Source organism: Lolium rigidum, chromosome 3 (genome assembly GCF_022539505.1).
Source record: "Lolium rigidum isolate FL_2022 chromosome 3, APGP_CSIRO_Lrig_0.1, whole genome shotgun sequence".
NCBI lineage: Eukaryota > Viridiplantae > Streptophyta > Magnoliopsida > Poales > Poaceae > Lolium > Lolium rigidum.
This window is the reverse complement of record NC_061510.1, coordinates 253,477,836-253,489,405: the sequence shown is the minus strand read 5'-3', so window position 1 is coordinate 253,489,405 and position 11,570 is coordinate 253,477,836. Positions and strand designations below refer to the sequence as shown.

The 11,570-nt window shown below is 45.1% G+C and overlaps 1 protein-coding gene across 1 annotated transcript; it reads right to left on the bottom strand.

Annotated features, from left to right (window-relative positions):
• Positions 1 to 6,993: 6,993 nt before the first annotated feature.
• LOC124699339 (probable E3 ubiquitin-protein ligase RHY1A) lies at positions 6,994 to 9,382 on the bottom strand. The gene is made up of 2 exons (XM_047231654.1): positions 9,073 to 9,382; positions 6,994 to 7,570 (listed from the first exon to the last, which is right to left on the bottom strand). The coding sequence occupies exons 1-2, from the start codon at positions 9,297 to 9,299 to the stop codon at positions 7,213 to 7,215; spliced, it is 585 nt and encodes a 194-aa protein (XP_047087610.1). The 5' UTR covers positions 9,300 to 9,382; the 3' UTR covers positions 6,994 to 7,212.
• Positions 9,383 to 11,570: the final 2,188 nt, after the last annotated feature.

The window sequence follows — 11,570 nt, the reverse complement described above, 5'->3', positions numbered from 1 at the left end:
ACCTTAGTATTCGAAACGACGAGTCTTAGCAACGGTGCATACTAAGGACGATCACTTCATGGATATGCGAATATCGTTAGTGCCCCAATAGTTGGAGGATTGGGACGCCTTGCGTCTTCAACCTTCGTACATTCCCATAAAACTTATGAGTTTATGTAGTCTCACCAAATTATATTCTATCATCTTGCAATAAGGTCTTAGATATCACATATATCTCATACCTTGATTATTTCTGAAAACTAAATTTTCAGCTCCTTACTTTTCAAACAGATTTGAACTTCAAGTTTCACGGAGACAAGATAACTTTAGGTACTAATTGAAACCATACTTCTTTGAATCAACAATGTGAGGTTTACTAAAAGTTTGCAATAGGACTTAATCATTTCTTGATTCTTTAACAATACGGTACCAGTCCGTAAAGTTTATTGTCACATTTTAACAGTATTTCTATCTCAATAACAAGACTAGCGCTTGGTAGAAAACGGATGCCAATACTACAAATTAATTCAAAATACTACTCAGACTATGTTTATGATAATTAGTTCGATCATGTTTTAATCTAATTACTAATGAACTCCCACTTAATACAACATCCCTCATAGTTGTTAAGTGGTACACGATCCAAATCCACTACACTAAAACCGATCATCACGTGAGATGATGTAGCTTCAATGGTGAACATCAACATGTTGATCATATCATCCATATGACTCGTGTTCAACCTTTCGGTTTCCGTTGTCCCGAGGCCATGTCTGTACATGCTAGGCTCGTCAAGCAAACCCAAGTATTCCGCGTGAGCAACATGGCTTACACCCGTTGTTTGTGAACGTTGAGTCTATCACATCCGATCATCACGAGATGCTTCGAAACGACGAACTGTTGCAACGGTACATACGAGGGGAGAACACTTTATTATCTTGATATTAATGTGAGGGATCATCTTATAATGCTACCGTCGCGTTCTAAGCAAAATAAGATGCATAAAGGATTAACATCACATGCAATTCATATGTGATATGATATGGCCCTTTAGTTTTTGCGCCTTCGATCTTCATCTCCAAAGCACGGACATGATCTCCATCATCAACGGGCATGATCTCCATCATCGTCGGCTTAGCGTCAAGGTCCATGGCGCCGTCTTCATGGTTGTTCACCTCATGTAGCAACTATTACAACTACTTTGAAATACTACTCAACATGAAAATTAAAGACAACCATAAGCCTCCTGCCAGTTGCCACAATATAATAATGATCATCTCATACATATTCATCATCACATCATGGCCATATCACATCACCAAACCCCTGCAAAAACAAGTTAGACGTCTCTAATTTGGTTTGCATATTTTACGTGGTTTAGGGTTTTCGAGTAAGATCTAATCTACCTACGAACATGAACCACAACGGTGATACTAGTGTTGTCAATAGAAGAGTAAATTGAATCTTCACTATAGTAGGAGAGACGAGACACCCGCAAAGCCTCTTATGCAATACAAGTTGCATGTCGAACGAGGAGCAAGTCTCATGAACACGGTCATGTAAAGTTAGCCCGAGCCGCTTCATCCCACTATGCCACAAAGATGCAAAGTACTCAAACTAAAGACAACAAGAGCATCAACGCCCACAAAACCATTGTGTTCTACTCGTGCAACCATCTATGCATAGACACGGCTCCGATACCACTCGTAGGGATTCGTAGCATAGAAAACAAAAAATTTCCTACCGCGAGAACGCAATCCAAGCCAAGATGCAATCTAGAAGACGGGAGCAACGAGGGGATGAACGAGACTAACCCTTGAAGATTTCCAAAGCCTACAAGAGGAGGCTCTCGTTGCTGCGGTAGACGATCACTTGCCGCTTTCAAAAGCGCGTAGAAGATCTTGACGGTGCCACAATCGGGCGGCACCTCCGTACTCGGTCACACGTTCGGTGTTGATGAAGACGACGTCCTTCTCCCCGTTCCAGCGGGCAGCGGAAGTAGTAGATCCTCCTCGGAATCCCGGCAGCACGACGGCGTGGTGGCGGTGGTGGTGGAGATCTCCGACAGAGCTTCGCCTAAGCTATGCGGGAGAGAGAGGTAGGAGAGAACCGCTAGGGTTTGGGAGAGGGGGCGCCGGCTAGGGCAGCCTTGAGGGGGTGCGGCCATGGTGGTATTGATGTGGCCGGCCAGCCCCTCTCCTCCCCTCTATATATAGGTGGAAGCCCCAAGGTTTAGGTCAAAGTCTCCGAATAAGACCCCAACATAAACCTTCCATGTGACCAAACCTAGGGGGAGTGGGACTCCCCCCTTTCCTTGGTGGGGTGGCCGACCACCATGGTGGGGAGTCCACTTGGGAATCCTCCTCCCTTAGGTTGGCCGGCCAAGGTGGGTGGAGTCCCTCTGGGACTCCACCTTCCATGCTGATTTCTTCCGGACTCTTCTAGAACCTTCTAGAACTTTCCTGGAAAAATACCGGATCATTTTCAAACCTAGAAAATGACTTCCTATATATGAATCTTATTCTCCGGACCATTCCGGAACTCCTCGTGATGTCCTGGATCCCATCCGAGACTCCGAACAAAACTTCGAACTCCATTCCAAATTCCATATCTACTTAAACGACATCAAACCTTAAGTGTGTCACCCTACGGTTCGCGAACTATGTAGACATGGTTGAGACTTCTCTCCGACCAATAACCAATAGCGGGATCTGGAGATCCATAATGGCTCCCACATATTCAACGATGACTTTAGTGATCGACTGAACCATTTACATACGATACCGATTCCCTTTGTCACGCGATATTTTACTTGTCCGAGGTTTGATCATCGGTATCTCTATACCTCGTTCAACCTCGTCTCATGACAAGTACTCTTTACTCGTACCGTGATATGTCATCTCTTATGAACCATTCATATGCTTGCAAGCTAATTAGACGACATTCCACCGAGAGGGCCCGGAGTATATCTATCCGTCATCGGGATGGACAAATCCCACTGTTGATCCATATGCCTCAACTCATACTTTCCGGATACTTAATCCCACATTTATAACCACCCATTTACGCAGTGGCGTTTGATGTAATCAAAGTACCTTTCCGGTATAAGTGATTTACATGATCTCATGGTCGAAAGGACTAGGTAACTATGTATTGAAAGCTTATAGCAAATAACTTAATGACGTGATCTTATGCTACGCTTAATTGGGTGTGTCCATTACATCATTCATATAATGACATAACCTTGTTATTAATAACATCCAATGTTCATGATCACGAAACCATGATCATCTATTAATCAACAAGCTAGTTATACAAGAGGCTTACTAGGGACTCTTTGTTGTTCACATAACACACATGTATCAATGTTTCGGTTAATACAATTATAGCATGGTATGTAAACATTATCATAAACATAAAGATATATTATAATAACCATTTTATTATTGTCTCTTGGGCATATCTCCAACATGCAAGGGTAAGTAGGGGACAAAGATTTGGGGGGGCAGAATATCAGGGGTGATGAACCTGCCTCGTAGGGGAGATATTCGGCCCGGGCCGGAAACAAAAATCTCCGTCCTGAAGTTTGTAGTCCATTTCCGCCCCCATATGTAAGTTGCGCAACCTACCTCTTCTCAAAAATATACGGGACGAAATTTACACCGTAACCCCCCCCGCGAACTTCTGGCCTATTCAAACCGGAGTTTCCACTACTATAAGATCAACAACAACTAGGTATCATGGGCTCTCTTTCTTCACATACGGGATGGTTTAGTGGGTGTATATATGCTTGTGTACATGTTTTGAATTCCCCACAACGTTCCCGTGTCGAGCCCCACTTGATAGTATGTGTGTGTGTGTGGGGGGGGGGGGGGATGGAGGATATCAACCGTTTTGTGCTTAGCTTACAGAAATGCACTTTCACTTACCGTAACCAAAACAGCCAGCTCATGGTTTCATCAACATCTCCTAGCCCTATCCGGAGTATGCCTCTCTTGGCAGTTTAGCCGAGAAAAACTGTGCCTTGTAGAGTTTAGCCGAGAAAAACTGTGCCTTGTAGGTACATGTACGTGTGGCACCGATCTTAGATTCGACACATTCTGCTCAAGTGAATCATATGGTAGTGCTCCCACACTACCCTTATACATGCACCACGTGCAATTTTCTCCATAGACGAAACCCTATGTCAATATCATGAAGGGTTCAACAAATTGGTCTATGAATATTTAGAATTGAGCCAAAGTTGGGAAACCATATGTATCGGAAACCATACCTAGAATACTTTAACACCATCCTGTGACCTAAAGTTATCGAGTACTTGATTTTGCTAAATTTGATGGGGTGGTTGGAATAACAACATTGCAATGTTAGCCAGCTGAGGCCGGCAAAAGAGATGAGGCAAAAGTATGCTTATTTCCTTCGGAAATGTGCAGTAGCGCAGGTGCGCTTTGCGCACCTTTCCCCTTTTTGATTTTTTCTTTTTTATATTTCGTAAATTATAAAATATTTTGATTTGATTTTTCTGCAAGTCACTAAAAAATAACAAATAGAATAGGGGAAAATAGTTTAGAATTTTTTTGCATTTTAAAATTTCAAATTATTTTAAAATTCAAAATAAATTCTTGACATATATATACGTAATGACATAAAAATCCAAAATATTTTCCCAATTTCTAGTTGTTCTGTTTAAGTGATCTGCAAAATTCCAAGTGTAAAGATTGTTTGGTGTCAGAGATACAAAAATGGGAAGTTGTTTGAAAGGGAGAAAAAAAGCTAGCGCGAATCTTGATGCAAAATAGACGGTGCGGATACAGGTGCGTGCTGAGCACCCGCTCCAAAAGTCCACTCTCTCCTTATTTCCTTTGTCTTTAACTTGATATCACGTTTTTGTGGTTTTCTTATTTACCACACAAGCCTGTCCTTGTGCAATTGGCTATAGTTTTGAAGTGTGTTGTTTGGAATGACTTGATTCTGGCACAATTTTAGTCATAAAGGCAACAACAACAGTTAAATATCAAGCGCACTACAAGACATATAGTGTAAACCATTATAGAATGAATGTATCAATGTTTCAGTCATTCACACCATGTGATGGGTAATTTCTTAGCATCACTTAAATTCAAACCCAAGATGAGGCTACATGTTCATTTTCATTTTATTTGAAAGAGAGAATATTATTCCTATGTTGTAAACTCTTGACAACTGGATAGTATCTTTTTGAATAAAGGCTTCTTTCATGTTATCCTAAGAGTTGATACTACCAGCGGGTGAAGATAATAACCATTCTTTTGCTCTACCACGTAAAGAAAAAATGAGAATATCTTAAGTACTGTAATATCATTTTCAACATTCTTGAAATTTTGTATATCACTAATTTCGCATAAATCATGCAAGTGCATAGCAACATCTTCACCAGGAGAATAACTTAAGTTCTGTAATATCATTTTCAACATTCTTGAAATTTTGTATAACACAAATTTCGTATAAATCATGCAAGTGCAGCAACATCACCAGTACCACCTGCAAATTGACCCTTACATATTAAATTTAGTAACCAAGGACTAACTTCAATGGAATCAAAACTAATTTCAGTGAAGGTAATGAGGTTGCAAATAAATTTTGCATTTGGCACATTAGTGAAGTCATATAACTTAATATTGTTTCCTTCACCCATAGTTCCAGAGAAATAAAAGTCACACTATTTTTATGTGTTTTTAGTATGAGGTAAATGCAATGCAAAACAGTAAAGAAAGTCTATTTGGTGGTTCCCTTTCTAAGCTTGTTTATTGGGGTCGCTTATGTAGTGGTATGATTCAATGATGTTAGGACTAATAGAACCACAACATGATCATATGACAACAACGACGATGACAAATGGTGTCTAGAAGTATTTGAACCATACCGCTGCACAAATTTTGCAGCAGCATGTAGAAGAGCTGTGGCTGTTGCTGTTGTACATTCCGCCCTGAGTGCTGAAATGTCACCAAACAAGGCATATGTCCTCAAGACCCAACTCGTAATCAGATAATTTTATCTCTCGCTGACCACTTCTAGAGAAATGCTCAAATTATCTGGGGAGAACCTGACACATGATAACAAACAGGTAAAGAAATCAAGCCGGTACCGTGGGCAAATTTTGGTTTGGTACTTGAAACTGAAGTTGTATTTTCTGTTTTGGTTATCTTATGCTACCTGCTCACCCATTAGGATATTGCTCGTTTGTTAAAGTCTGATCTTCCAAATGTCTGTTTCAATGGATTTCATTAGAGTTACAGCATAGCAATAGCATTTTCCAAATTGGAGGGTGTTATCGCTTTTGGAGAGCAGTCCCGTGATATACATTTTGTAACGTGCCAGTAGAAATTCCAGAACCGCTAGCCCCTTTATATATAACTGTTTATGCGATTTCAGGAAGCCAAGTCTGTAGTCCCGCTCAGGTGCAAGCGATTAGCAAAGTCGCTTTGGTTGCTGCAATAAAAGTGATGAGAGATTGCTTAGTACTTATGTGCAAAACATTTCTCTTCAGTTGTGGGTTGATCTCTTGTTGTTGCAGCGTAGGAAAAGCTTGTTTCAACAACAACAAAAAAGAGACATGGTTATGAATGTGTTGTATAATAGGCTATGGTTTGGTAATTCAGTCATGTGCTCGCTTCGTGCAAAACCAATTTTCACTTTCTATATAATGTACCACATTCAGGGTTAAGTGAAAAACTGGCGAGAACACTTAAATTGGAACTTTTTAAGTTGAAAATACATAATATTTAATGCAGCATGTACACTTCCTTCTTCAGGGATTTTCCTGGTTTTCTTATATCCGCGAAATATCAGAACTATTCAGAACACAGTTCGCTCAAATACAGAAATCAGAATCACACAACGAAGTAAAGTGCTGGAGACGAGTTTGATCTTTATGCATTTTAAATTGAAACTAAACACCGACTTTATTTTGCTGAAACTGACAAGTCTCTAGAGCATGCGAAGTCCCATAACTGACGGCATTTTTCAGAAATATAACACTCTCAGAGGTATCATACTAATTTTCCCATGGGCAGAAACATCCCAACATATCAAAGTTTTTGCAAACCATCTGATTATTAATTAGCAAATCATCTGTACTTACAATATATGATCAGAAAAGGTCAAAGGAAAAACTCTGTTCCGTCCTCAGTTAAGTTAGTGCATGCTGCTATGTTAGCCCAAGAAAGATGGCACTTCAAAAAACAGCATGTTGTTTCAGGAGAGGGTTTCCACTGAAGGCACGAGCGTCCTGCAGCAGGGGCAGTCCGGTTGGATGGCCAGCCAAGGGAGGACGCAGTCGGAGTGGTACCTGTGGGAGCACGGCAGCCTCGTCACCCGCTGATGCCTCTCCCGGACCTCATCGAGGCACACCGCGCAGACGTCGGCTTTGGACAGCGTCCTCCTCATCTCAGCACGGCGGCTAGTAGTTACTGTCATCGCTGGAACCGGACAGGGGGACCTGAACGTGCTAGCTGCGACTGCGAGGTCCTGCTGCTGCTGCTGCTGCTCTTGCTGGATGCTGTGCTGTCTGGAGCTTGCTCCATTATCTCGCTCTCGCGTTCTCCAGCCCCACCTGTGTTGATTCAGCAATTAGAATGGAGCCAATTCTTAGTGTGGCTGAAGACTGGTCTGCAGCTTTAGCCTAATTTTCAGAAACAATGCAGAATGGCGTAAAATACAATACAAAATGATGCATAACCAACGGGGGAATGATCCCTCCCTTGGCTATACGTTGTCAGATAGGATGAGACTCTCCAGCGATTTCTCGCTACGGATGATAACCCGTTTAGTTCGCCCTCCAGCGATTTCTCGCTACGGATGGGATTCGAACCCGGGTGGGCTGGCTGCGCACTCGCCTTGCCTTGCCACTGAGCTGATACGTTGTTAGATAGGATGAGACTCTCCAGCGATTTCTCGCTACGGATGATAACACGTTTAGTTCGCCTCCAGCGATTTCGTACTGGGAAGAAACCAGTAGCGTTGTATTATTGATAGAGGTAATTGTGTGCACAACACCGAGAATGCGCGTACGGAGACTCGAACTCGGGCGGGCTGGGAGCTATCAGCAGCTCACTGCCACCAGGCTATGCCTTGGTTCACTGAAACATGTATACTACTTTTGATTACTTCAAGTTTAAGGTTACTCTCTTCACAATCGATTGACATGATCAGAAGCCCATCATGAACTGCAAATGGAGATTACAACACTCCATCCATGTCTAGAGTCTAGACAACACTACACCTATAACGCAGCGCCTCTAAAAACTACCGAGAAAAAATAAATCATAGCAGCGCCTCCAAAATCCAAATGCCGGTGATGCGTAGGACACAAAACCTGGAAAGTAGGGGACACAACTTCCTTGTGTGGATGCTGTTGCCGTACATTCTGGGAATCATGCGAATCGAACCAAAATAAAGATCGGAATGCAGATTAGCATAATTCTCCACATATGTCGTGTATCAGAAAGCTGGAACGTGAGATGCTGCCATCCAACCAGCCAGTGTTTTATACTACGAGTAGTAGGCGCAAACAAGCCTTCACGGGTTCTCTGTTTTAGAAAAGCCCTCAGTTCAAAAAAAAAAAAAAAAAAAAAAAAAAAAAAACCCTGTGCGTGTGCCATCAAGCAGATGTCATTTTCCGTGGTTTGAGCAGCGCCGATGCACTGAACTGATGTAATTCTTGCAAGAATTCACGAATATGTTTTACTTAATTAGCATTCTCTCAACAGTTTGCTCGAAACAGTCTTTCGTCCCGCTTTATGCCGGGTAATTAAGCTAGTGCCTATAGGGTGCAAAAGCGAATTTAGCAACGGCGACACGGGGTGGAAGAACCTAACAGGTCGGCTAAGTCGGGTATACGGTATACCATTTCGCTGTCAGTGGAATTCAACAACGAGTTGCCTCGCCAATTCAGGACTATATATAATCAGCGCGTGAATAAAATCTGATGAGAATATCTGCACACACCATCGATCTACGTTATTGGCTAGAGCCAGAAGATGCCCCGTTTCCTACGAGCCGAGAATATTCAGTTTTACCTCAGAGGAAACATAATAAGCTAGGTGAGGAACAAACCTCGAGTTGGTTGAGGTGGAGGAGGAGCGCGAGGCGGCGCCGCGGAGCTTCTCCTGGAGCCGGTTGCGGGCCGCCAGCGCGGGTCCGACCATGCCGGTGGCCGCGTGCGACGTCGTGGGCCCCTGCTTGTGGTGGTGGGCGTGGTGGTGGTCGCCGCCCCCCACGCCCAGGACGTCGCCGTGGTAGTGCACGCGGCGCCGCCGCGCGAGCTCCACGCCCGGAAGCATGGACTCGGTTTCCCTCCCCTCTCCTGGAAACGATACCGGCTGCGGGCTACGGCGTGTGGGATTGGGAACGGCCGGGGAAGACGAGTTCCAGGTTTGGTAGATGATCTGCTCGTGGCTTTTCTCTCCACCTGGGATTTTGTAGTGGCGGGGAATATGAGAGGGGAAGCGCCTTGCGCGATGCCGCGAAACCACGAGGAAACCCGTCCTTGGAATCGCCGAAACGATGCTTGTCAAAAATGAAAAGTCTATCACCGTGGCGAGCTGATTGGGATATGACTGACGATACCGTCCAGCACTTTTCTGCCTTTGATATGCTTGCTAAGAGCATGTCTAACAGGCCCCGTATAACCCGCCCACCCCGTAAAATTCCGGCGGGATACGGGGCAGGCGCGATTTGGGGCGTCTAGCAGGCCCTGTATTCGGGCCGGTCCGTTTCGGCGGAATACGGGGCCTAGGAAATCGGCCCCGTCGCCCCCTATTTATACTGGGCGTAGGTGCGAGTGAGGGGTTAACCCCTCACTCGCAACCCTAGCTCCGCCGTGCGCCGCCGCCTCCTCCATCCTGCTCCGGCGAGCAATTCCTCGCTCCCCCGCGCCGCATTCCACCCCATCTCCGGCATGGACTCCCGCCGCCGCAGTACCGCCTCCCCGGCGAGCGGATCGAAGCGATCCCGCTCGCCGGACACCGTGGAGGAGGCGTGGCGGCTAAAGTGCAAGCGCTCCGCCTAGGGGAGCCGCCGTGCGGCGTGCCGGTACGCCAACGCGCTGTACGTGTCGGATTCGCTCCGGGAGTTCGCCGCGGGTGGGCGGTGGTACCGAGAAGACCCGCCGCTCAAGCCGATGAGCGGCGTCGCCTTCGAGAAGTGGCGCGCCGACTGGGAGCGTGACCGCGCATCGAAGGCGGCATGGGCGGCGCGCATCGGCAGCACCAGCGGCGGAGGAAGCGGAGGAGATCCGCGAGCCGGCGAGGAGGAAGCAGAGGCGGCAGAGGAGGAGGCGGCCTTCCGGCGTGCGGTGGCCGAATCCGAGAAGGATGCCGCCGAGAAGGCGCGGGCGGAGGCAGAGGAGGAGGCGGCGGCCATCGTCGCCGTCCGGGACTTCGAGGCGGCGGAGGCGCAGGAGGAGGCGGCGGCCATCGCCTTCATCCCATTCGTCATCCTTGACGAGTAGATGTAGGATAGATCCGTAGTATGATCGCAATGTATGTATGATCCGTAGTATGATCAATGAAGATGAACTTCCCGGGGTTTTAATTTTTGAAAATACGGGGCGGAATACGGGGTCTGCTAGACGAAATGGCTCTTCCGTTAGCAATTTTTCGATACGGGGCGAAATGCGAGCGTTATACGGGGCATAGGAATACGAGGCCTGTTAGACATGCTCTAAGAGCATCTCCACCGGCGTGTCCCGTATAATCGCCGGTACTGCTGTATAGGAGACGCCGGTACTGTTGTATGGGAGGCGTCGGCAGTGCATCCTCTATTTTGGGGACGCTGTTTCCACACCGACGCCTCCCAAACAGCGGCCTTCAATTTTTTTTCTTTTTACAATATTTTGAAACAACATATCAATAATATTTTATTCATACTATATTCAATAATTCATACAATCACACAAATAGTACTTAAATTATTCATGCAATCAAACAAATAGTACTTAAATTATTCATACAATCAATCAAACAAATAGTACTTAAATTATTCATACAACCAAACAAATCATAGAATCACACACATATACATAAAATTATGCATTGTTGACGGCTCCTCTCCTCGCCCACAAATGCGCAGCTAGATCCGCCTTAAGTTGTACATGGACACCTGCATCTCGAATTTCATTGTGCGTATGAAGAAACGCGGCAAATTCTTGGGGTACATGCTATACCTCAGCAAGTGGCCATTGATAATCAAATGGTTGATCATCCTGCACAGGTTCGTCGCGCTCGCTCTCAATGACCATGTTGTGCATGATCACACAGGAGTTCATCACCTCCCACATCTGAGACTCAAACCAAGTGAGAGCAGGGTACCTGACAATGGCGAAACACTCACTAGTAGGAAAAGACATATAGGTGATATCTTATTTTTGTGGCGCACTAGTCTAATATGCGCCACAGAAAGTTGTTTTGTGGCGCACCAGACTCTGTGCGCCACAAAAATAGCTTATTTTTGTGGCGCACCAAGAATCCATGTGCCACAAAAACTAGGTGGGGCCCACACCCTGCCAACCCAATCGTTGGTTTCACTATTTCTATGGCGCACTGCACTTGATG

Excerpts from the sequence above, each read along its gene's own strand:
- LOC124699339 (XM_047231654.1), bottom strand. The coding sequence starts at position 9,299 with ATGCTTCCGGGCGTGGAGCTCGCGCGGCGGCGCCGCGTGCACTACCAC. Across the intron at positions 7,571-9,072 it reads TCCACCTCAACCAACTCGAG|GTGGGGCTGGAGAACGCGAG; the intron begins GTTTGTTCCTCA and ends GAATCAACACAG.